The sequence below is a fragment of the Xenopus laevis genome, chromosome 3L (assembly GCF_017654675.1).
Source record: "Xenopus laevis strain J_2021 chromosome 3L, Xenopus_laevis_v10.1, whole genome shotgun sequence".
NCBI lineage: Eukaryota > Metazoa > Chordata > Amphibia > Anura > Pipidae > Xenopus > Xenopus laevis.
In genome coordinates this window covers 112,548,773-112,575,973 of record NC_054375.1, presented here as the reverse complement: position 1 = coordinate 112,575,973, position 27,201 = coordinate 112,548,773, and the positions used below count along the sequence as shown (strand labels likewise).

General features: G+C 38.5%; 1 protein-coding gene across 2 annotated transcripts in view; it reads left to right on the top strand.

Moving 5' to 3' along the window:
- Positions 1–27,201, top strand: part of iqgap1.L (IQ motif containing GTPase activating protein 1 L homeolog) — a 93,482-nt gene that overhangs the window by 23,562 nt on the left and 42,719 nt on the right. The window contains exons 3-10 of one of the 2 annotated variants that reach the window (XM_018250835.2): positions 16,373–16,529; positions 16,833–16,910; positions 17,531–17,607; positions 19,737–19,804; positions 20,414–20,527; positions 22,693–22,871; positions 23,152–23,242; positions 23,710–23,873. In XM_018250835.2, coding sequence (XP_018106324.1) covers positions 16,373–16,529; positions 16,833–16,910; positions 17,531–17,607; positions 19,737–19,804; positions 20,414–20,527; positions 22,693–22,871; positions 23,152–23,242; positions 23,710–23,873 — 928 coding nt within the window. 2 annotated transcript variants of the gene reach the window in all.

Sequence of the window (27,201 nt, the reverse complement as noted above, 5' to 3'; positions counted from 1 at the left end):
TTTACTGGAGTCTCTCCAATCCAAACTTTTCTCCTGATAAAAATGGGAACTATGCCTGCTTCAGCTGACCAAATTGGCTTGTAATGTAAATTAATTGCCCTTGATAAACACGGTGCATTGTTCAGTGGGAATATACCAATGTCTAAACAGTCTTATCTATCCACCATAGTTTAGATACCATTCCAGTTTACTACATTAATTAGCAGATAATCCTGAGCAGGTACAAACCTGACAAATCTTTGTAACTTGCACTTTGTTGTTCAGACTACTTCACCTTGCACAATTATATTTGTTTCTGCAGTTTTCCTTTGCAAAATTGTTGGCCGATTTGTTTTGTTGTTTAAAATGATATAGCTTGGCCTTCCAGAACAAATTCACAGCTTATTGAGTATTTCTCCAAATTTTTCAGTTTCCATTATGATTGATGGAGCCAAACCATGAATAAATGAGTATATATGTCACTATGAACAGGCCCCATGGGCCTACATTTTTCCAGGGAATTTATATACTAGTTATTCTTTGTTTGCTTTTCATTTTTTTGTGTAAATATTTGGTAATTGTTTGCAGAATTTTATCGTTTCTTTCTACCATTTATTTTTTTGTAATAACAAGTTACTTTACTCTGACGATGAAGGAGTTTTGGCTTTCACCATGGAAATGTCTGGAATAAGTTCATGGTATAAGTCTAGTCAGCAGAAAACATTCTTGGTCTGGAATGGATTCTCCCTTAAATTGTGAAATGTGTCTTAAGTTCTGGTTTTCTCGGTGATGCCTGTAACAAAGCTTCTTTCTATAGATAGGCTGTATCATTGACATTTTTGGAGTACTTAAAATATACTCAAAAATATTTTAAATACATCATCTTATGAAAAGTGTTAAATTAAATTTACAGAAAAATCCTATCTAAATTTAAATTTTTAATTTCATGAGTTGTCATTTTGTTTTACAAAGTTAAAAGTTTAGCATAAAATCAAGTGTTTTACAATTCCCCATTCACGGGCCTTGAAGGCCAGATGAAATGTTGACTTTTTCTAATGCAGGAATTGACCAGTCTCATGTTTTCCTAATTGGACAAGACAGTCTTTTTGTTGCTGCTGTTCAGTAAATACCATGCAACACCTTATCCTAGATAAGGGCTGTCCTGCTAGAGACCCTCGGGCCAGATGTGGCCCTTTAAAGGGGTTTTATAGCCCCAGTCTGCTAACCATCATTTTAATACATTCGGGCCCTTGAATACGATGCATGAGAAATAAGTGCCGCACTACGAGTAATAAGTTGGACATTAGTGACCTAGGCCATGCATCTTTACCTTTAGATACTTTCAGCAGTTGGATTTCTGCATTCTCTGTAGTTCCAAGAATGTATACTTAAGCCTCTGTGAAAATGACTATGGGTTGTGAGTTGTGACTCAAAGTTTGCAGTGGGGGCTGACAAGTCTCTTGCATGTGAGGAAGTGAAACCACTTCCATTTGCTAAAAAATTGCAGATTGTCATGACAATACTATTTCATTCAATATTAGACCATTTTTATTTTTCAGAAGGAAATGAAACTTCTGTGCACATAAATATCACGTCCTTGTAGCCAAAAGGTTGTCATTAGCCTTAAAGTAAGATTAGAATTGCACTTTTCAAGGCGATTTCCTCACTAAAAAGGCATTCAACCCTTCCTTGAAGCTACAGTGGTGTGAAAAACTATTTGCCCCCTTCCTGATTTCTTATTCTTTTGCATGTTTGTCACACAAAATGTTTCTGATCATCAAACACATTTAACTATTAGTCAAAGATAACAAAAGTAAACACAAAATGCAGTTTTTAAATGAGTGTTTTAAATGGGTTTTTATTATTTAGGGAGAAAAGAAATCCAAACCTGTGTGAAAAAGTAATTGCCCCCTGAACCTAATAACTGGTTGGGCCACCCTTAGCAGCAATAACTGCAATCAAGCGTTTGCAATAACTTGCAACGAGTCTTTTACAGCGCTCTGGAGGAATTTTGGCCCACTCATCTTTGCAGAATTGTTGTAATTCAGCTTTATTTGAGGGTTTTCTAGCATGAACCGCCTTTTTAAGGTCATGCCACAACATCTCAATAGGATTCAGGTCAGGACTTTGACTAGGCCACTCCAAAATCTTCATTTTGTTTTTCTTCAGCCATTCAGAGGTGGATTTGCTGGTGTGTTTTGGGTCATTGTCCTGCTGCAGCACCCAAGATCGCTTCAGCTTGAGTTGACGAACAGATGGCCGGACATTCTCCTTCAGGATTTTTTGGTAGACAGTAGAATTCATGGTTCCATCTATCACAGCAAGTCTTCCAGGTCCTGAACCATCACACTACCACCACCATATTTTACTGTTGGTATGATGTTCTTTTTCTGAAATGCTGTGTTACTTTTACGCCAGATGTAACGGGACGCGCACCTTCCAAAAAGTTCAACTTTTGTCTCGTCGGTCCACAAGGTATTTTCCCAAAAGTCTTGGCAATCATTGAGATGTTTTTTAGCAAAATTGAGACGAGCCTTAATGTTCTTTTTGCTTAAAAGTGGTTTGCGCCTTGGAAATCTGCCATGCAGGCCGTTTTTGCCTAGTCTCTTTCTTATGGTGGAGTCGTGAACACTGACCTTAATTGAGGCAAGTGAGGCCTGCAGTTCTTTAGATGTTGTCCTGGGTCTTTTGTGGCCTCTCTGATGAGTTGTCTCTGCGCTCTTGGGGTCATTTTGGTCGGCCGGCCACTCCTGGGAAGGTTCACCACTGTTCCATGTTTTTGCCATTTGTGGATAATGGCTCTCACTGTGGTTCGCTGGAGTCCCAAAGCTTTAGAAATGGCCTTATAACCTTTGAAATTGAACTCAGGTGTGATAAACCACAGTTAAGTTATTTTTTAACAAGGGGGGCAATCACTTTTTCACACAGGCCCATGTAGATTTGGAGTTTTTTTTCTCCCTTAATAACGTAAACCTTCATTTAAAAACTGCATTTTGTGTTCAATTATTTTATCTTTGACTAATAGTTAACGGTTTTTGATGAGCAGAAACATTTAAATGTGACAAACATGCAAAAGAATAAGAAATCAGGAAGGGGGCAAATAGTTTTTCACACCACTGTATATGTTTATATTTGCTAGTATAGCCAATTCTGGAAGATAATTCCACAGCTTCACAAGTGACATTCAAATACACTATAGACATTACCCAGTAAGTGTTTCCCCTGAGGCAAGTTGGAGAATAAAGCTGGCCATAGACACAAAGATCTGATCGTACAAATCCTGATTCATATGATTTTCGGACCGTGTGTGGAGAGTCGCGATATTTTTCGTCCCACGGAGATCGGTGGTTTGGTCAATCGGCCAGGTAAAAAGATTTCTGTCGGCTGCCGATAATTTCTCTGTGTGTATTGCCGATTGTACGATTTTCAGTGTGAGACTGTCACCAGCTTTGTCGGACATAACTTTCGATCGGATCTTTGCATATATGGCCCGCTTAAATATACAGCCCAAGAGAACTGGAAGCTCACAATTTGCTGGATCTAGAGTTGTGTAAAGTCAGATTACCTGTATGTCCTCCTCTCATTACCTATGCAGGAGGGGAGTATGAGTGTTGCACAACAGGGATGTGGCATTTACACCCTGTTGTGAAAGAGAGCTTTTCAGGCCAGTTCCTCAAATATCATATTGTGCCTCCCTGTAAAGATATGCCAGAATAAGTGTTCAGTCACTTTCTCAAACTGAAACTGAATAAACAAGGGGTTATGTATGATCCCAGTGACCCAGAGCCTAAATCCTCAGAAATATCATGTTTGATATTTCTTAGTTTTTCTCTCCCAGCTGTTTTCAGTGCTACAGGTGAAAGCCATTATTATTTCTAACTCAATAATATTTGACTGTTGCATAAAAAAAACATGAATAATTCCTGCTGTGGCAGTCCGTAACTGCTTATGTCTGTAGCAAATGTAAAATAAATGTCTTAATGGTCAATCTGACCTAATATATGACTTAGATTGCAACTGGCACGGTCAGGTGTGGAACATTCTCTTTGGTGTCCTGAGTGATCCCTACCTGACACAACTAGCATTCCTTTTCCAGTTTAATTGAATTCTGATTATTTTTTTATGGTGCCCATGGGATCCAAGAGTACAGCACACTTTTTTTTCCCGTTCTCTGTGTAACTACTTTTTCAAATTACAGAGCCTCGGGGAGCCCTGATGCACCAGAACACATGGGAGAATCACTGAGGCTAAGATGGTGGAAGAGTTGTGTCTTAATAAAACCTAGACTGATACCTTAATTTAAGCATGCGTCGGAATTACATTGTAATAATACATAGTTATATAATTACATCTTCTAAAGGCAGTGACTACAAAGGGGGGTTCCAAAGCAGTTTATGGCCGCTCAGTCTAAAGTCCAGAAATTATGTGGATGCCTGTTTGCTGTCCTAGAAACTCCAATGCAGTTATATTTTAATGGATCATTTTACTGAATAAAGGAATGTTATATTCTGGTATAATACATTGCACAGCACAGATAACTCAGTCTGTGAATGGGTTAACAGAAACTCTAAAAAAAAAGTTTAAATGTTTGTGCCTACAGATATAGTGGCATCTTCTCTTCTTTGTTTATTTGCTGCCAGTTTTCATTCTTTATCTTTGTTTAGTGGGAAGTGGGAAATTTCACCATAACAGACGTAAGACCAGATAAAGAAATAGACCTAAATCAATTTCGAAATTATTTCTCTTAAAGGGTTTCTGTCATGATTTTTATGAAGTCGTTTTTATCTCTAAATTACACTGTTTACACTGAATATAATTCACTCTATAATATAAAATTTGAACCTGAACCAAAAAGTGTATTTTTTTTGTAGTTGCAATATTGGTATGTAGGCAGCCATCTCAGGTCATTTTGCCTGGTCATGTGCTTTCAGAAAGAGCCAGCACTTTAGGATGGAACTGCTTTCTGGCAGGCTGTTGCTTCTCCTACTCAGTGTAACTGAATGTGTCACAGTGGGACCTGGCTTTTACTATTGAGTGCAGGGCCGGGCCATGCCGGCCAGGCGCCCCAGGCAACTCAGCCAGCCGTGGCGCCCCTTCCACCGCTCGCGCAGGAAGTACACGCGCATGCGCACTGATTGACCCGTCACCCCCTTCCGGTATGCTCTCCTCCTCCCCTCCTGTACGCGTGCGCATGCGCACAAACAGCATGCAGGACTGCAGAGGAGAGGAGCGCACTCAGCCGGACTAGGGGTAGGAAGCGGAGAAAGGTACGTGCCTGGCGCCCTCCAGGATTTGCGCCCTAGGCACGTGCCTACTGTGCCTACCCCTAGTTCCGGCCCTGATTGAGTGCTGTTCTTAGATCTACCAGGGAGCTTGTGTTAAGGAGCTGTTATCTGGTTACCTTCCCATTATTCTGTTGTAAGGCTGCTGGGGGGGGGGGTGATATCACTCCAACTTGCAGTAAAAAGTGACTGAAGTTTATCAGAGCTCAAGTCACATGACTGGGGCAGCTGGGAAACTAACAATATGTCTAATTTTGAAATCTGACATGTGGCTAAATATAATTGCGGATTTCGGTGCTGAACTCTGCTGGAGCAGCACTATTAACTGATGCATTTTGAAAAAATAACTTTTTTTTCCCCATGACAATATCCCTTTAAAGTGGAAGTATTATGGAAATAAAGCTTCATCTCATGCCAATAAGAAACTAAATATAATAAATACAAAATTCTGTACCATCTCTGAAATAATCAAGTTGCCTTTCACTATGCCTCTCTCAGCAGTCTGTCTCTCTACTGTCTGTTCTAGCTTTGCGTTGGAGTTACTTTGAAACAGTTACAACTAAGAAAAACTAATGTCTAGGGAAAGGGAGCACACACACACACCAATGTATTTGACAGACACATTGCTGAAAAGGCAACATTGAATTTATTATTTCAGGAATGGTGTAGAATTCATAAATGACTATGTTTACAAAGGTTCTTACATCCATGGGGGAAGCTCACATTAAATATAATTTTTGTGATAGTTCAGTATAAAAATGTCTGTAAAGTAATTTTTGGAAATGTTTTTATTTAAAAATGTTTTTCATTTGTGGTTAGCGCTTCTGCCTTACAGTGATGGGGTCCAGCCTGGGCATTAGCTGAAAGGAGTTTGCATGTTCTCCTTTGGTTTTCTTCCACACTCCAAAAACTTACTTGAATGATGATTGGACTTTGATAAGATTGACCCCACTTTGTGTGTGAATGCAATAGGCACTTTAGATTGTAAGCTCCACTGTGGTAGTGACTTATGTGAATGTAAAACAATATTGGTAAACAATATGTCAGCGCTATATAAAGGATAATAATATTAATATAATCAGGAAGGCAACTTTCATATCTTACAAAAATGTTACCTCTGTTTAGAAGCAAGAGGTTTGATGGCTTTTCTTACATGCAGATACCTGTAGCTGCAAAATAGGACAACCTTATAATAAAGGAAGGTAACTTTTAGTACACTTTCTTGAGCTTGCAATAAAAAAATTCCATTGCTTTATAGTCTGTTCATAAATGGAAATGAACCCTGTGACAGTGGCCTTGCAACCTATAGTTTTAGTTTTGTGCCTTACAACACAAATCACAACCATTGCATATTTATAAAAGTAACAATGCAAAGTGTTGTGTAGAATATACAAACTGAAATGAGTGAAACCAACCATGAATATTTTTTATTTAAAGGGAATCTGAATCTATAAGTCAGTTTTTGGTCAGTAGAATTCTCATTGGCCAGTGTTCCTGCATTTTAATTAAGCTTTTCCGCAACAAAGCAGAAAACTGCCTTATGGTTGGGTTTAAAGGGGTCCGTCAGACAAAACCAACAAAAATGTAGTTCTAAGCAACTTTAAACATTTTTAATTAATGTATATAGGGGTAATGGTTTCAACATGTATTGCAAATTGAAAGCAGTGTTTTTTTTTGTTCTGACTGTTGAACCAGTAAAGAAGTCATCAGTTCTCCTCCAGGTCTGTTAATAGAAATATTGTGGAAGCACTTGAAGCTGGCAGATCATACAAGGAAGCCCACCAACATCCTTGAGAAGAAGCCTGAGTTCAATCGAGCATTGCATTTTCTTTCATTATGGGGGGGGGGCAGATTTTGGCTTGAATCCTCTCTAGCATGGTTAAAACTTCATTGAGTAATGTACTGTAGGTCAGAATAGGATTGATCTTTCCATAGCCATTTCTCTTTTCCTGTAGTGATCCCTTGAGAATAGAGTTGCAACCCTGGTTTCCTACTTCTGACCTTCTTCACTTTCCTCATCTTCAAGTACTTCCTGTTATATGTGCAGTTGTTGTCTCTAAAGCATTTCAGGAAGCCTGACCCCCTGATGTTATTCCCAGCAATCGATGATCTCAGGGAGTTTTGTTTTGCAGTGTTCTTTGGGAAACTGAAAAATGCTTGACAATGTGGTGCTATGCAATAAAGATTGCTTTATGAAAAGTGACAGTGGGGTGTCTATATAAGAGAATGTGCAGTAAATAAATACATTCTGTGTACTTTCTGGGGATAATGAAAATGAATATTACCATTTTGATTTGAATGAGCCATTCTGAAGCTGCAGTTAGGACCAAGACACATGGAGCCTTGGCTGCTCTTAGCTTGCAGGGGGGGTTGCAGGCTGGAAGAAGTGGATCCACTCCCTTCCCCAGCTCTGTTTATCTGCACTGAAAAATACAGCTTCTGCGGAGGCCAACCGAAAATGTCTGCTTTTGCTTTTTTGGGCCAACCTCTGTTCAATGTACCTGTCTGAAATTGAAAGCTGTACTTTTCAACTCAGATTAAAGCTGGCCATAGATGCAAAGATGCAATCGTTCGAATCCTCGATTGGACTTTCCCATCTCCAGACCTGCCTCTAACCTTTCAGATCAAATAAAGTAGTAAACGAACAGATCAGCCAATGTTCTGCCCCTACAGCAATCATACGAAAGTTATGTCCGACAAAGCTGGTGACAGTCTCCAATTGAAAATCGTCCGATCGGCAATACATGTAGAGAAATTATCGGCATCCGACAGAAATCTTTTAACCTGTCCAATCGTCCAAACGACCGATCTCCATGGGACGAAAAATTCAGGACTCTCCACACACAGTCCGAAAATCTTACGAATCGAGGATTCGTATGATCTAATCTTTACTTCTATGGCCAGTTTAAGGGAGATTAGTGCAAAGGCAATCTTTAATTTGTATATCTAAAAAGTCACCGTTATTTTTGTACCCATTTTGAGGCTGGCATACAAATTAGTCATTTATGTCCACACCCACATAAATTATGCAATCCCCATTTTTTTTACCCACAATTCAGTGGGTTCCGCCCCACACAAATTCAGCATTGTTGAAGTCGCCAAACTAATTCAGTTGCACCCTGTGCGCTATAATTTGTACAATCATGCTCACACGTTGATGTGAATTGGATGCACTTGCGTTGACGTTCTTTGTGGCGTTCACTGTGAAACTGACGGGCACCCTATTCCATACCTCCCAACTGTTCAGTTTTCTGCAGGATTTTGACAACTCAGCATGCAGTCCCGGTTTCTTACGGAAATGTCCCGAGTTTCTCTTCGATCTTCTATAGTGACGTGAGAAAAAAATAGAAAGTTTCTAAAATTTAAATGAGGCTTTTTGGCAGAGAGCCCAGAATACTAACCACCTGCACTTTGATACAATTGTAACTATTTAAGATAAGAAAGCCTCTTAGGAGATCTGAGATTTACAGTTTAAAGGACAATTTCACCTTTATTAGCAAAATTGAATTAACATAAAATATGACCATAAAAACCCCAGAAATTTGTTTAAATTTTCCATAGCCTGCCAAATGTATTACTATGGATGTGGTATCCAGGGGGTGTGACCACAAAATGGACATGGCCAAAAATGTTAACACTAGTTTGCAAATGTCAGTAGCTCCAGAGTTCCTCTGTGTTAATAGGACCAGCAGCACCTGATTCGGCAAAGGAAGAAGGTAGCAGGACCCGTGATCAACAATTATGGAAATGCAAGGGATTTCATGTTGATGCAAGTGTCTTTAATGTATGGGGTTTTACACTGAACTGACTAATGTAGCAGTGTTTACAGATGTAAATGACCCCTATTGTGCAAAAATACATACTTTAGCACTTATTCTGAGCCAGCCAAAAAGATATATTTTGCACACCAGTTTTAAAACTATATATTGCACAAAATATATCTTTTTGATGTTATCTTGGACTGCTGGGCTGGGTGTGAGGGTTAATAAGTATGCAAGTGACATATGAAGTTCTAAAACTGACCATATTTTTGAACAGTTAAAAATAAAAAATGAAGTCAATAGTAAAAGTGCTCAACGCTGAGCAAGTTTTCTTTAATGTTCTTCAACCAAAGCAAAATGAGGTTCTTAAAGGTTGTTGTCATAAGAAAAGGAATGTATGTTTGAGGTAAGGTTGGTTTAGAGCAGATCTCAGCGTTGCCGGTATTGCAACTGCCAGATTGAAGAGTCTGGTTCATTTACAGTTGAATATGAGGTTGGGTGAATTAGTTGTTTTGCTTGAAACTGGTTTGTCTTGTTATGACTTCATGTGAAACCCTCTAGGGTTGTTCTCCCTTCCCTATTCATATACAACCCAATCCCCTGTTTCCCAGATCTCAGGAGCAAAGAATGCACATGTATTTGACATTGCCGCATAACTTTTCACTTCAGTTCAGACCGTAGCCCTTTATTTTAGTCATTTAAAAAAATTGCAGAATGAGCGGAATGTGTGTGTGTAAGCATTATACCAATATTACATTCTATTTTGCAGTGAATTTAACGTTATTTCAAAAGGCAATTGCTTTTTTTTTCTCTCTTTATGCAAAACTTTGTTTTGTATTATTATTTGGGTGGCGTTCTCCTTTAAGCAAAATGGGAGAGACTGCACTTTTCCTGTATTTGTATGACATTCACAGTATGAGGGTTGGGTAAGATATGCTTGACCTGTAAGACTGATTGGCAGGCGCATGATAAGTTGCAAATGCCACATGAAAATATACAGGGATCTGTTTACTGTATTCTACCTTGCCACTCTTCTGTATCCAAGCATAAAGTCGTTCTCTATTTGCAATGCAGTAATAGTTATTTTTGGTAGCAAAATATTTATGAGATCTAAATGTCTTCTAAATTGTTGTTAATCGGGGACAATGCTATATGTCCTGCCATTTTTTGAAGGGATTTCATGCTTAAAGGGACAATACAGGCTCCATTCTTACAATATATAGCAAGCGCTATTCTGCTTGGTGAGGGATAGAGCTATGGCATTAGGAAAACAAATTTTGTGCCGGAAACCCAGGAAATTAGTTACAACCTTAATCAAGAAAAGACTGAATAATGTTATGGTATCTGCAAATGTATAGGCAACTTAAAGGGGTGGTTCACCTTGAAGTTAACTTTTACTATATGTAAAATAGCTCATTCTAAGAAACTTTTCAATTGGACTTCATTTGTTATTATGTAATGTCTTTGAACGATGTGCCTTCTGACTCTTTCCAACTTTTGCATGGGGGTCACTGACGGCATCTTAAAAATAAAATGCTCTGTAAGGCTACAAATTAATTGTCTTTGCTACTTTTTATTACTCCTCTTTCTATTCAGGCCCTCTCCTATTCATATTCTAGTCTCTCATTCAAACCGATTGATAGTTTATAGGGTCATTTTCATCCTTGCAACCAGATTGCTGAAATTGCAAACTGGAGACCTGCTGAATAAAAAGCTAAATAACTCAAAAGCAACAAATAATAACAAATTAAAACCAATTGCAAATTACCTCAGAATATCACTCTCTACATCATACTAAAAGTTAATGCAATGGTGAGCAACCCCTTGAAGGATAGAGCATGTGTAACTTTCATGGGCCATGTATAAACACCCTTATTTGCCCTACTATTGCCACTCTATTTATGACAGATACTTGTGGTGACTAATGGGAACCCACTGATTTTTTGCCACAGGCATAGAGCTTTATTTTTAAGTTAAAAGCAATTTACAGTTGTCAGTATGTATTTTGTTATTTGCAGTCTGCTGTTTTGCTCTGCTGGTGGTTGATGAAAGTGTTTAGCTGTGGAATTCAGTTCTAGGTGAGAACGAAACGTGAATAGAAATTCATAAAAATCATGACAGAATCCCTTGAAATATTTTTAATGATGTAGTTTTAATTTATTAAATTAAACTGTTTACACTACAAAGTTACAAAGTTACGATCATAAAGTTGATAAGCCACCATACCACGTCAAGGTTGTTTACCTCCAGTGATAGTATGGGGTTTGCTTTGACGTTGTATGGTGGCTTATCAACTTTATAATCATAACTTTGTAACTAAAAACCCCTGGTTTTTTTTTTAAAAAAAATATGCTCTTGCATATATACTGAATTACTTATGAGACAGGGGACCAGGGAATGTGCATTGTTTAATTGGCCAAATTGTACTTAAACATATTTTAACTTAGCCTTTGAGTGCTCCCACATCTCCCGTTTTTGTATATTGTATTGTAGCTAGAAGCTGCAAGTTTGGGCAATCTCTCTTTCTTAAAAGCCGCAAAAGCCAGTGGTGGGGGACAGGCCCGGACTGGCAATCTGTGGGTTCTGGCAAATGCCAGAGGGGCTGCTATAATGTCCCATAGAAAGTCAGTATTTAGTGGGCTGGTGGGGGCTGTTTGGGCCTCTGTGAATCTGAAATGTCAGGGGCTATTTTAATTCTCAGGTAGGGTTGCCACCTTTTATAAAAATTCTTACCGGCTGCTGGGGGGCGGGGCCTCAAATGGGCGGGATGTGACGTCAAAAGGGGTGGGGCATGACATCAAAAGGGGCGGGCCACGCAACGGAGACCCGCCGATGCTAGAAGAGGCAAAAGAAAAGGTAAGTTGCAGGGGATTGGGGGCAGGCCGAGGGCTCCTTTTGATCGTATTACAAATTTACCGGCAGCTACATTGCCGGTAAATTTGTAATACCGGCCCCGGCCTTGGCAGGTATTTTACTGGCTAGGCCGGTAAAATACCGGCCGGGTGGCAACCCTATTCTCAGGTGGGGGAGGATTCAGCCCTCAGCCTGAAACCAAGTTCAGGAGACACTTATTACAAGTAATGCTACTATGCAGAGGTACAAGCCTTTGACCAGAGGTAAATAAGTTAGGGACCACCATATGGGGTTTACCTTGACTTGGAATCAACTGTATGATCATAACTTTCTAACTAAAAACCCTTGTTTTTGTAAACATATGCACTTGCATTTATACTGAATTACCTATAAGATGGGACTTAGGGAATGTCCATTGATTAATTGGCCAAATCAGTTGCACCATTGTACTTAAACATATTTTAACTAAGCCTTTGAGTGCTCCCACAACCCCCCCTTTTTGTATAAGTTTCTTTGTAGTCATGGTGGCTGCCATTCAAGTTTCAGTTGGGATATAGCGTTCATATTTGCATAGCAGATAACAGGTAATCTCTTTAGGCAAAAGGCACATATCTGTTTTTTCTGCCATCATAGTTTCCTTTCACTTCCTGTTGATTGTAATGTAAAACTCTTGAAATTGGTGGTACTGAAAACACCCATTAATACCAATACTGACACTTTTAGGCACTTTGCATTAAAGTTGGTGGGAGAGATCGCTCCAAATGCACCTCAGAATCACATCATTGATGGTGCCCTACAAACCTATAACCTTCTAAGCAAGGAGGATAAGTGTATAGGTATGGGACTTGTTATCCGGAAACCCGTTATCCGAAAGCTCTGAATTACGGATTTGGATTATTTGGATAAAATCTAGTCTATGGGAGACGCCCATAGCCTCCATTTTATCCAAATAATCCAAAAATAATTTCCTTTTTCTCTGTAATAATAAAGCAGTAGCTTGTACTTGATCCAAACTAAGATATAATTAATCCTTATTGGAAGCAAAACCAACCTATTGGGTTTATTTAATGTTTACATGATTTTCTAGTAGACTTAAAGGGGACCTTTCACCCATAAAAAGCTTTTTTAAGTATATTAATTATTAATTCATTCATTCATTTTAATAAGATAAAAATTATGTAAACCATTATCTGAAAAATCTCAAGCATTCTGGATGACAGGTCCCATACTTGTACCTTAAAGGGAATGTATATAAAAAAATATTTTTCTTTGCCTAATAAATTTTAAACAACTTTGCAATATACATTCATTACAGATTTTCTATGGTTTTTACATTATTTGTATATACAGCTATATTGCTATTGAAAGCACGTTTTGTCTGTTGCTTTCTATTCTCTGCCCTGTTGTCTAAGACTGTTGATACAATGTAAGACAAGGCAGCTGATTAACAGACCTGTCTTTGCTGGGGAACCAAGACTTTTGCAACATTGTTTAAAAAGTAACAGCCAGGAGTTAAGTGGGTTGATCACCTTTAAATTAAATTTTAGTATGATGTGTAGAGAATGATATTCTGAGACGATTTGCAATTGGTTTTAATTTTTTATTATTTATGGTTTTTGAGTTATTTAGCTTTTTTTCAGCAGCTCTCCAGTTTGCAAGTTCTGCAATCGGGTTGCTAAGGTCAAAGCTACCCTAGCAACGATGCATTGATTTGAACATAGATTTGATTTGAAGAGAATGGAATGTGAATAGGAGAGGCCTGAATAGAAAGAAAAGTAATTAATAAAAAGTAACAATAAATGTGTAGCATTTGTTTTTTTAGATGGGGTCAGCGACCCCCATTTGAAAGCTGAAAAGCATCAGAAGAAGAAGACAAAACAATTCAAAAACTATAATAAAGAAAAAATGAAGGCAAATTGAAAAATTGCTTATGATTTGCCATTTTATAAGATACTAAAAGTTAACTTAAAGGTGAACCACCCCTTTAAGCAAATACTGCTTTCAATAGCAATTATTTTTACTAATAACTTTAAAAGCACTGAACATTTTTAATACATTTACATTGGAAAGTTGCTTAGAATTAGGTTTTCTTTTATTAGGCACATTTTTATTTTGGGGTTGACTTGCCGTTTAAAGTCAGTTTCCCTGCATGATTATGTGGGAATTTGCTTTTTTGACTTCAGGATCACCCATACCTCTTTCACAATCTCTTCTTAACCATTGTATACACAGGCTAAACAGCTTTTCCATCTCAATGGTTTGGCAGAGCTTCTACTATTCCTCAAGTGGTATTCGGCTCTCTTAGACCCCCTCAGACCAAGAATCTGCTTCTAGCATGAGCTCAATCTGAAAAACTGGCCTGGTTTCCAAAGCAACAACTGGAAAAAAAGTGTTTTTGTGTGTGTCTTTCATTTCCACACTCCCCCTTCCAGGATTGCTGGACAGGAAACACCCTTGTGCAAGATGGTTTGTAAAGAAACTGTGGCTTTTTCAAAAAAAACAAAAACATGTATCAAGTTTGAATCCCCTTACATGTGGACTTGAGAGACTGTACACTAGCCTACTCAATAAATTGTGGTGTACAACTGCCCACAAACTAGAAACATTGTTAAAAAGTTGATACAGTTTACAGTAAATCTCCAAACAAGTATACGGTTGAAAGAAGCAATACAGCCGTAAACTTATTAAAGGGGGTGGTTTCAACTTTTTGTTATAGAACGACCAATTCTTAGCAACTTTTTAATCTGTATTAACTTTTTATGTTGTATAGTGTTTGAGTTATTTGCTTTTCTCTTCTGATCCAAGAAGCCAAAAAACTATTGCTCTTTGAGGCGGCAATTTTATTATTATGTTGCTTTTTATTACTTATTTTTCTATTCCTTCTATTCCTCTTTGTGCATCTTCCAGTCTTTCATGAACACAACTGTCTGGTTGCTAGAGTAATTTTTACCCAGCAACCAGTTAGCGGCTGAAATTCCAAACTGGAGAGCTGCTGAACAAAAAGCTAGATAATTTAAAATACACAAATTATTCAGCATTCTCTAATTTATACTAAAAGGTGATTTTTATATTGTGGCTATACAATCTGGACAGCGTGACCAGGCAGCTGAAATGTATGTGTCTGCTCATTGTGTATATGACTGGATACAGATATCTGAACTAGGGATGCACCGAATCCAGGATTCGGTTCGGGATTCTGCCTTTTTTCAGCAGGATTCGGATTCTAATTTGCATATGCAAATTAGGGGTGGGAGGGAAATTGCATGACTTTTTGTCACAAAACAAGACTAAAAAATGTTTTCCCCTTCCCACCCCTAATTTGCATATGCACATTAGGATTCGGTTCGGCCGAATCTTTCGCGAAGGATTCGGGGGTTCGGCCGAATCCAAAGTAGTGGATTCGGTACATCCCTAATCTGAACCTGTGTAACCTAATCTACGTTTGATGGACCTTTCTGCCAAGAAAATGAGGCCTGCTGCTTCCTAGAGCTGTTCTTCCACTGAGAATTTCTTGTTTTCTTGCTGGAAGTTGCCACATTTTGCACAATTGCAGTTTTGTGAGACATATGTCTGGAGTCTGTACATTGCACAGTTAGCAGTGGGAGATGTGCATCTCATCTGTTTGAGAAATAAGTGGTGAGTGTGTCAGACTGTCTGACACTAGGCAGCCAAAGCAAGCTCTATTTCTCTACACACACAGACGTGCTGTTGGGAAAGTACTGTACAAACAACAACATACAATATTTATAAGTATGGCCAACATTCGCTGTATTTTTCTGTAAACAATGAGTTTGTAATTTTGGCCCAGTGAGATAAATTGTTCTGCAGGTTTTATTTATTTTCTTCATGGACTGGCTTAAAATAGTGTTTATTTCCAGAAAGTGTAATACTGGTATGGGACGTGTTGTCCAGAATGCTCTGTACCTGGGGATTTCCCGGGTCTTTCTGTCAATTGGATCGTCATATTTTGCCTACTAGAATGTGCCAGTGTATTATACTCTAAATATACAAAAAGTTGTTTCAGGCTGATTTACTATAAAAAAAATTCTCCAAAACCCCTACTAGCACCGCCCATCTGTTCCACTTTCTTTTGGCTCCTTTTCCAGGCTGTGCAGGGGAGCCAGCGGCTCTCAGCAATGGACTTTAGGGTAGGACCAATCAGCAGCTAGACTGACCTAATAGGGAACTGAAGGCTGCCTTCACTTGTGTGTCTGCAGGTCTGTCATTGGCTATCCCCCTCCTACTGTACTTCCATTAGGGCATGCCCACCGCTCATTTGAAACATGGACAGGAACCATAGATCTATGGGTTGATATGGATAATTGTTAGCCCAGATTGAAACTGGTATCACTGGCTAGACATTTGTGTCTAAGACTTACAATAGTAAAAATCATCCTCCACAAGATATGTGTATATGAGAAATTGATGAACTTGTATTGTAAATAAGGTCAATGCTGTTGTGGAAAATGTTTCAGTTGAATGTTCTGTCCCTTGCAGATGGATGGAGGCATGCCTGGGGGAAGACTTACCACCCACCACTGAGCTAGAGGAAGGTCTGAGGAATGGAGTCTATCTTGCCAAACTTGGAAACTTTTTCAGCCCAAAAGTCGTTTCACTGAAGAAGATATACGACCGTGAACAGACCAGATACAATGTAATTGGTCATAATGAAAAAAAAAAAAAAAAATTTGGTATCCGTTTCATGTAAAGACAGCCGACTAAAATGACATGTAATAAAACTGTTTTCTTTAACAATTCACCTTCAGGACAAAGGTGTGTCTGCACCTGTGCTATAGCTTGAGGGTAAAACTGCATTGCTCATTCATTGCCTGTTTTAGAAAACTGCAGTTCTAAAAATATCAATTTACCCCTTTAGCATATATTTTCCACTTGGACGTGTTTGATATGTGTTATGTTCTACTTTATTTATTCTGTATTTGACTTTTGTATATTGCAGGCAACTGGCCTTCACTTCAGACACACAGACAACATTATCCAGTGGCTGAACGCAATGTCAGAGATAGGGCTTCCGAAGGTAATTGACATGTCAAAGTATTGCTACCAACACATATCTTGCTATATGGCTTTATAGGCAAATACTTGTACTTGACAAATTACATGCTCAACACCTGAATTTGTCTGTTGATTGATGAGAAATAAGACGCACTAATAAATTCCACAATTCAATTCACTTTTTTCATTTTAGCAAGTTAGACAAGCAAATTGAATTTCCTATACTTTTAAGTAATAAAGGTCTGCTGTGGCTTGACATTCTTTGCTGAATAACTAATATTACCATCATTTTATTATATGTCTGTGTATGTTCATGCTTGTTTTTCTGGCCATTCCTGATACAGCTCTAATGGGACGGGGAAGCCACACGGCTAAATATAACCCAGTATAGCTCATGTATTGGCCGCTACAACATGCTTCTGCCTTACATAGGGATTGGCCCTTTCCCTATATGGGTCGGTGACATCACAGCTCCAAGGCAACCATTGTAGTTTCAGTTCAGAACGATATACCTCATATTCTTATACTTATAATATTAGTACAGAGATTGTACAACATCCCAAATTGTACCTATACAAATTTATTAAATCAGTTTTCTTCCTTTCCTGAAAAATAAATAAATATTGTCATGTAATTCTGTAGATTTTCTATCCAGAGACGACAGACATATATGACAGAAAGAATATGCCCCGGTGTATATACTGCATCCATGCCTTGAGGTAAGCGTAAAAGAATCTACTCTACTTTCTATTTAAATTTTGTGCATTCACATTTAGCAGTGAATTTCATGCAGGATGTGTTTTCTCTATGCAGAATTACTGCTTCTACCATGCTGCTGAAAGTAATAGTTGTAATTCACTGTATTTTTTGTAAATGTAATGTCTTGTCAGGTGTCCACTTCCCCTTTTAATTGGTGGCATTAAAATACAGTATAAAAATATCTGTTTCCCTGAAACACAAACCAACCACAGCCACAAAGACCACCCCCTTGTGCTCTGTCCAGACATGATACTGCAAACAGCATAAAATGCGGGAATAAAGGAGACCTGAACAAAGCAGCATTATCTTGTGAGTGCCATTTATCTACATCACAAGTATCTGAAAACATTATATTTCTTGTAAGGGATATTTTAGGGCAGGGCTGTCCAACTGGCTGCCCGCGACCCCCCTTGTGTGGCCCCCCACATCAAAGTCTGCTTGCTGTGTCTGCTCACCATGTGTAAACTTTAAAAGGTATCACTACAGAGAGTGGAAACTGTCCCCTGCTCTGTTCTGTCTTCCCTATGCTCCCTCTGTGTGCCATCAATACCACCAATAATGTGGACATGGTGTTGTGGTAACATGGGTGTAGTTTAAAGTGGATGTTGTTTAAAAACAGGGAGTGGTCATTGGCTTCCATTATCGGCCCTCCACCATGTAGGCCATAAAAATTCCGGCCCTCAGTACCACAGAAGTTGGATAGCACTGTTTTAGGGGATGCTTCTATACGATCACTATGAGTAATGGCACTTAAAGCTGTTTTGGGCTTTAAAGGCCCAGTGGACTGACTTGACAAGCTTACATGCCCTCTGTATGATTTTTTAAGTGACTGACAAGTGCTGATTGAGTGTTTGTCTTGCAGTGTAATCTGCTGTGGTCTGTTTCCATCCAGTTTTGGGCAACTTTTAAATATAGCTCTTAGGACAGAGACACATGCTGCGATTCGGGAAGATTAGTTGCCCGGCGACAAATCTCCTCTTCTTTGGGGCGACTAATCTCCCCGAACTTGCCTCACGAGAAAACTTTGGGAGACTTCGGAAAACAAAGCGCTCCAAGCTCCATCCTGCCAGCGATTTACATTCTAGCCGGCGGTAAGGCAGGGGAGGCATTTCGTGGAGTTTAGTCGCCCTGAAGAAGAGGAGATTTGTCGCCGGGACGACTAATCTCCCCCGAATCACAGCGTGTCTCTACCCTACCTTGGTGTGACATTTGTAATTGCAAAACATATAGCCTTAGTAAATAAAATTATTTTTGCACACAATACAATAGCAATTTAGTTTACTGCCTGGCTATTGCGATGGTGTAAATATTCCAGTGGACACATTTATTAAATATTAAACTGCAGAATCCAGGGGCACTCCCAGCAGTTCAGTATTTTCTTGTTATAACTACTTATTTTATTGTAAGCAAAATAAGTTGCTTAATAACCACAAAGGGGAATTTCTGGTGCTATGATCCTTACTCACTGGAGGGGGCTTCAGATGGCTTAAATCATCTCGAATTGCCTGCTATGGCAAGCCTCATAGAACCTGTGTGCTGTTTTCCTAATTGCTTTAGGTAAACTAACCACATGAACGTCAAATTCTGTGTGCACTTGTGCTCAATAGGGGCAGTTATTGCTTAGATTTTAAGCTTTTTTTCATGAAGACTTTAAGCTATTCCAATGATCCAATTCAATGTTTTCTAGAAAAATGTGCATGGCAGTTTTTTTGTTATTGCAAATTTTACCTATTTTGACCATTATCGGTTCTTCGGGACTTCATTTAAGTGAAAATTACTCCTTAAATATTCATAGTTTTTTTTCTTCATTATACATTTATATGGTGGGTAATACAGGGTGTCCATAAATTTGCAAGAATGTATAATTACATTATAGTAATGTATAACTACATTTTTATACAATATATTTTATAAGGATTATTCAGTCTTACATTTCTTTATGCTCTTTTAATGTTTTTTGATTTCTTGAAAAAAAAACTCCTCTTCTTATTTTAACTAAAGAAATAACCTCTATCAATAATTGCTTGTTGTAGGGATGTCGTTTATTTATTATAAATAATAATTACTTGCTATTACCTTTATTTTCTAGTCTGTACCTGTTTAAACTTGGCCTTGCACCGCAGATCCAGGACTTGTATGGGAAGGTAGAATTTACAGGTCAGAATGAATTATTTTTTCCTGTTTTACAGTACACATAAAATCACGTGGAAATCTGTATATAGACAGGTCTTTAAAAGTCATTTGTTTGTATGGGTACAGCTTATAATGTTTTGCATTACAATTTTTTGGTTACAATTGTAATATGCTTGCATTTTTCTTAAAAATGTAATGTCCTGTTTTTCTGTCCGTAATATTTGCTGATACAGTATCATGCATACAGTTGACATTGCCAAAAATGTGTTTTTAACATTTTGGCTGAACATTCAGATTCCTTTTACTTTATCATAGATGTGTGATTGTATTGGGCAAAACTACAGACTTGACTGGTCAGTGACTTACCATTTCATACTGTATGTATGGAGTCATTAACCAGTCTTGCAGAAGTCAGGCTTAATTTCATATTGATTTTAAGGGTTGAATTAGTGTACTCTGCATTAATGTCACATGCGTAATTAATGTAACTAATGCATAAGTAATGTATGCTTAGTTTTCATTGAATAAACAGACTATATAAAAAGTTTGTCTACCCAATAGTGATTAATCCGAAAACAATGTATTCTGCCCCCTTTGCAAAGGTATACACATAATGTTTTCATTCTTCCTTAGCTGAAGAAATTAACTTTATGAAGAGTGAACTGGAAAAGTATGGAATTCAGATGCCAGCATTTGGCAAAATTGGAGGAATTTTGGCAAGTGAATTATCAGTTGATGAAGCAGCATGTAAGTTATTTAGTTTTCTTCATGTTTGGGAGAAGGGTTAGACCAGGTCTGGACTGAGAATCAAAATAGGCCCTGGCATTTCAGGTACCCAGAGGCCCCAACAGGCCACACAAAGACTGAAACAGCACGTGACGTGCCCACTAAATAGTGAGTGTCTATGGCATCTTACAGCAGCCCCTCTGGCATTTGCCAGAACCCACAGATTGCCAGTCCGGGCCTGGGCTAAACTCAAAAAGCACATAAAACCTGAGCTTGTGTGTATTCTTTATGGAGTACAAGCAAATGGTTTCACTCCACTCACAATTTTCATCCACTGGCAGAATGAAGAAGGATGAAAAACATATCCTATTGTCTCTAAAAGAGCACCTATCATAGCAAAATGCATCTTACACCAGGAGGTAGCTTGCCATTAGGGCGGCCATATTGGGACTCTAGCATGTATGTAATGAGTAGTGCCCCAACTGGCTCATTATTCACATGCATGTGATGCAGGATTGGTTGTCTCCTTTCCCAATCAATTGACACTTGTATAATGAACATGCAGGAGTCTTGCTTTTGTAATGCACATGGGTGTGACCAAACATGGCCGCCAGCACTGGGAGCTCCCTCCCAGCATTGGTAGTGTAGTGTTGCATTTTCTTGCCAACATATTGGCCAATGTGGGCTCTTTTAACAATGTTACTATAATAGGTGTCTTCTAAGAGCATACACAAATTTATGGAGAGTAAATAATGTCTCTGTATACACGTTTATACAGTTATTGTTAGTTCTTTTGCACCTTGTGTATTTCACATTGAAAAGTAATGTGATAGGTTTTTCTTCTTCAGTAATACAAGTTGGAGTGCAAAAGATTGTTGTTTTTGGAAGGCTCTGCAAATGTGTATGAAAACTTTTGGTAAAATATGCTCATATTACAAAATCTAAAATAAAAAAGAGTTCATGTAAACTGCAAATGTGCGCACAAGAGCAATATGATCAATTCTGCATTATGAGGTAAGGTATATGTCCCATTTAAACAAGACATTGTTAGTATTCAAACCAAAGGAGATTACAGAAAATTGCTGAATAAAGCTAACTATTTGGTGGAATAATGGATCAATGAATTGGTTTGCAGATTTTTAGGTAGAAGAATCACTCAGTGCTTTGTAAAGGGCCGAGATTTAATGCAGGCAGCTGTTTTGATGGATGTCAGAAACATTAATTACAACCATTTGTAATCGCACAGATATGCCTGAGAGAGTCTGATACTGTGCAATGAGCAGAACTGATGTTTAATAATTATATGGGATAATTTATTTAAACTGCATTTTGTTTACACTCCACTTGCTTTCATCTAAAGTAGGATCAATTTCTTAGAAGTGTCTATTCTTGCAGTACACGCAAATGGCTCTTTGGAACATTAGGCAAGTGGAAAAATTCCAGACGAAAGGGATTTGTAGGCTAGTAAAGGGTAATCTAGTGAATAGAAAGTTTATGTGTTGTTCATTTAAGGTACACTGTAGTCGGTGCATGCCTTCCAAATTACAGATAATGTGCCACTTTCTTTGTTTTCTGTACCATGTTTGCTTTTTCTTCTTATAGCTTCACTGTTATGGGGGTTTAGCTCTCATGTATACGATGTAATTTACAAGACAGCCCTCCTTATTTAAAAAGCTTAGTTTCCTGTTGAGATACAGCCAAAAAGTATTTTTTCATATGGAGTCTTAAGTGTTCTGTATGCAGACGACATAGTAGACAAATCCCAGACTGTACCTTTCTTGTGAAATCAAGGTAAATTAAATGCTGTTTTACGTGGACTTGTTTTGTATAGCCCTCCAGTAAAATGATTGGTGTGGTTGGTACTCTATGTTTGGACCTTGCAAGGTAGAATTAGTTAAGCAATGCAGGGCAATTATCTATGTACTCTAATTATGTACCTCGCAAGACCAAACATGGTGTAGCTTCAAGTATGTTCAGCACAAACCCTATTCATTTAACTCATGTTGTGCAAGGTGTTATATTGCTCCTTTAACAAATGGATGTGGTAGTAGATGTTGCAGATAAAGAGAATAAAAAAGGCATTTCAATATGTAAAATGACTTTTCTGGTAGTCAAGAAAACTGAATTATAACAGTTGAAGTGTGGAAATGTTCCTCATTATATAAATGTCAAATTATGTTTTGCAGTACATGCGGCTGTAATTGCCATCAATGAAGCCATCGATCGGGGAATTCCAGAAGAAACTTTCACTGCTCTTCAGAATCCTAATGCAATGCTTGTAAATCTGAACAAGCCTTTGGCTACAGAGTATCAGAGCACACTTCACCAGGCAAAACAGCATAAAGCAGAGAATGCTAGAAAGCGGGTAGGGAACAAATCTCACTCTTGAAAAACAACCATTGTTGAGCTATGCATGCTGGCTGTCTTATGGAGCTATTCATCTACTACAAGTTTTGTTTTTGCAAAACTTCATCTAGTGGTGACTACCTATTTATTGCATTGATAATTATATTCCATCTCTTACTTGATGCTGGAATACACAGAGCCATCAATGCCTATACATTTTATAATAAATGAAACTGCATAAATAAAACGTGTGTTATGCTATTGTGATTCATGTTAATGCTTTGTATCTGTTGATGTAGTTAATGACAGATAATGCAGGAGGAGAACGTGATGTGTATGAGGAGCTACTGACACAGGCAGAGATTCAAGGGAATGTCAAAAAAGTTAATTGTAAGTTTACCATTTTCTTTAAATCGGATTAGAGAAGGTTGCAAAAAGTAATTTTGCCAAGCTTTTTGCACCAATAAACAATGCTCCTTCAAAGCTTAAAAAACTAGCATTGATAGTGTTAAGGGAATGCATTATGAAAGTCCATTCATCTGGGTGACATTGTAAGAGTATATCCCATGCAGCTCTGCAGTGTGGATTTATTAATTCTTGTGTCTTTTATTTACTGCTCAGATCCTAAATTACTAATAAAACAGTAGACCTGGGAATGTGTATTGGTCAATACCCATGACCTTTTTGTCAATATAGGGCCTTCCTTCCTGTATCTGAATGCAGATAGACAGAGCGTAAATGTTTTGTTTCATAATTAAACTAAGCTTTGATACATTGTCTGCATAAGGTAAAGTAAATGATAGACTACTAGCATTACTTACATTAGATACAAATGCCTTGTCCCTTTTAATGTTTAGTGCAAGCTGGTGTAGAAAATGTTGATCAGGCATTAGAAACTGGGGACCCGCAAATTCTGTTTGAGGCTCTGAGTTCACCTTCCCTTGCTTTGCGGATGTTACAGCATGAAAATGCTGAATGGTACCTGAAGACCCTGCAGGCTGAGAAGCAGCAAAAGCAAGAGGTAAGCATTCTGATAACATTCTCAATTTGCACTTCATCACTGAAGTTTTTCCTTTACACTATAAGAATTGGGTGCTGTTTTATTTTGGGTTGAACTTCTTATCTCTACTTTAAAAAGTTCTAATCCATTCAGTTTTTTTCCATGGTAAAATATACCCTCATATGACCCCTTTATACCTTTATGCATAGAGAAGTTTAAAGCGATACTGACACGTTCCTAAAAAAGTCATAGGAACGTGTCCGTATCAAGTATGTGCTGCACCTGCAATAGTTCCTTTCAAAGCCGCCCCCAGTAGTAGTAGTAGTAGTGTCAGCTGTTCTGTTACACCAAGGTTCGCAGGGCTGGGGGAGGCTTTGAGGGGGGCTATTGCGGGTACAGCACATACTTGATACTGACACGTTCCTATGATTTTTATAGGAACGTGTCGGTATCACTTTAAAGGCATAGTTATTTGTGCCTTCCTTTGCACATTAATTAAAATGGGTAGTCATAGAGACTCCTAATAGAGGGAGCATGCATTCAATTAAAATCCCCTTGACTTATCAACATGGTATTTACCTAGTGTCTAATTAAACTCAATTTTATTGAGTCACCATGATCAGTATCTTTACAAGCTTAGCAAATGAATTTACAGAGGGAAGGCAATATTTTAGGCAATGCTCATCTTCACCTCACAGGGCAGATGCAATGGGATCCCAAGGACAGGAGACAAGGTGGCAGCTGACTCTCAGCAGGTTGTTTTTCTGCAAACAAATTGGCAACCACCACTGTAAGGGTAATAGCACACCAGGAGATTAATCACCAGCAATACAGTAATCTCCAGTAAATGCTTTCCCAGAGGCAATAATGTGAATCACTGGTGGTAAAACCCATTTTTTTCTTCAGTCTCCCAAAATCACTTGAAGTTGCCTCAAGAAAAAACTTTAAGCGATTTTGGAAGACTGAAGCGACACATGGGTTTTACCACCAGTGATTCACATTATTGCCGGTGAGAAGGTTTTTACAGATTAGTCGTCTCGCAGAAGCAGAGCTTCATGGCTGGTGATTAATCTTCTGGTATGCCATTGCCCTAACTGTTTTCCTTTAAGGGACAACTGAAACCTCAACAAAAGTTATCCTTCTCCCTTACCTGTTGGGCAAATGCAGTGCAGAAGTATTGGTGGCTGCCATGTTTGATTATGCTACTCCCAGTGGCCAGGCTTGCTAGCAGTGATTGCAATGCAGGAGAATGCCCACTGGAGGCCTACATGTTTCTGGATTCTTTTTGCATGGTCCGGGTTGGCAATAACCACCAGGAAACCTGGGCTCCACATGTTACAAATGTGAAAACTACAAATCCAGTCAACTTCTCTGTATTTGCCCAACAGGTTTGGGAGAAATGGCTAGGGTGTTTTATTCTCCTTTATAGTTTGGAAAGGTTGGCTCTACAAAATATATATGGGGGAATGAATACTTATGGAAATTGGTTGCTATGGGTTTCTGCTCCTGGGCAAACCTAGTACCTTTTATAACATTAGGAGGATATTTTTTTACATTTTCCTTAAGACTTCGTATATCTTTGTTAAAAGCTAAAATAACATAATTTAGGACACTGCAGAAAATAAAATAGAGCAGTTTCTTTAGGGAACAAGGTTATGCTCTTTTATCTGGATTTTTTTCTGGCACTACATACAGACCTGAATGAATGACATAACATATTTATCAATTAGGGGTAACGTTATGCGTAAAAAAACAGAGCAAGTATAAGCGTCATTTCCGGTCTCGAGTTTGTAGACAGCCACTGCTGCATTGTTCAGTGTTTCTTCTAAAACCATTAATTCAATTCTTACTTAAAGGCATTTTGTGCCAGGTGTGTGCAGGCAGAATAAACATCCTTTTAACTGAGTCTCATGAACACATGGTATGTTTTTCTAAACTCTTTTGATGCTTAAGTCCCTCAATGCAGTCACCGACACGTCACATTTGTTAGGCATGCAAAGCATAATGAGCTCTTCTATTTACAGTGGATGTGTCGGTCTGCAGCCTTTCAATCCTTGTACTCTCAGTGTATCTGTGTCATACCGAGCGTGTCCATTATTCCCACAGCATGCAGATGGGTGTGGCGCTTCTCACAGACACACACACACATATGGCAATCTTGTATGTTTGGAGTTATAAATAGACACACGCAATATGGAAGACTGTGTGAGAGCGGGAATTTGGGTGTGCGCTTTTTTATATGAGTAAATGTGCCTTATTGTGGTTCACAGTTGACTGAAGAAGTCTTAATCTGGTTTACAGCCATTCCTCAAAAAAGTAATTTTTTTTTCTCCTGACCAAAGTTTGCTCTGTGCTATTTCTTAACGGGATACGGTTATGGGAAAATGTTTTTTTCAAAAAGCATCATTTAATAGTGCTGCTACAAGAGCAGACTGATTTTTTATATAACATTTTGAAATCTGACATGGGGCTAGACATATTGTCTGTTTCCCAGTTGCCCCCAGTCATGTGACTTGTGCTCTGATAAACAGTCACTCTTTACTGCTGTACTGCAAGTTTGAGTGATATCACCCCCTCCCTTTCCCCCCAGCACCCTAACAACAGAACAATGGGCTCCCTAATACAAGATAACAGCTGCCTGGTAGATCTAAGAACTGCACTCAAAAATAAAATCCAGGTCCCACTGAGACACATTCAGTTACATTGAGTAGGAGAAACAACAGCCTGCCAGAAAGCAGTTCCATCCTAAAGTGCTGGCTCTTTCTGAAAGCGCATGACCAGGCAAAATAACCTGAGATGGCTGCCTACACACCAATATTACAACTAAAATAATACACTTGCTGGATCAGGAATGACATTTTATATTGTAGAGTGAATTTTTATGAATAAAAACTACATAAAAATCATGACAGAATCCCTTTAAGCACCTGGGTAAGCATATTATCTCAGCCTCTCCAATGTCTTTTGCAACATTGTTCAGTAACTTATTACGCTTTGTGCAAAATGGGGAAAAAAAGGAACTACGTTATGATGGTAAATGATGGCTGATCCAATGCACTATAATAATGGAAGGCATATTAGCACAAGGGATATCTGACTTTTCAGTGGTAACAGTGGCATAACTAGATGTTACTGGGCCCCACAGCAAATTAATTTTAGGGCCCCCAACATATCCAGAGGTTGTTCTATTTTATCAATATATTTTGAAATTGTATATGAACTAGAGCATCATGGGGCCCCTATACCTCCTTTGCCCCCCTGCAGCCCCTGAGTGGTAAACAGTTTTTCTTAATGCCGCCTTCTAAGCTTTTCCACTCTGGGTTTGCTGCTGCCAAGAATTATTTTGTCA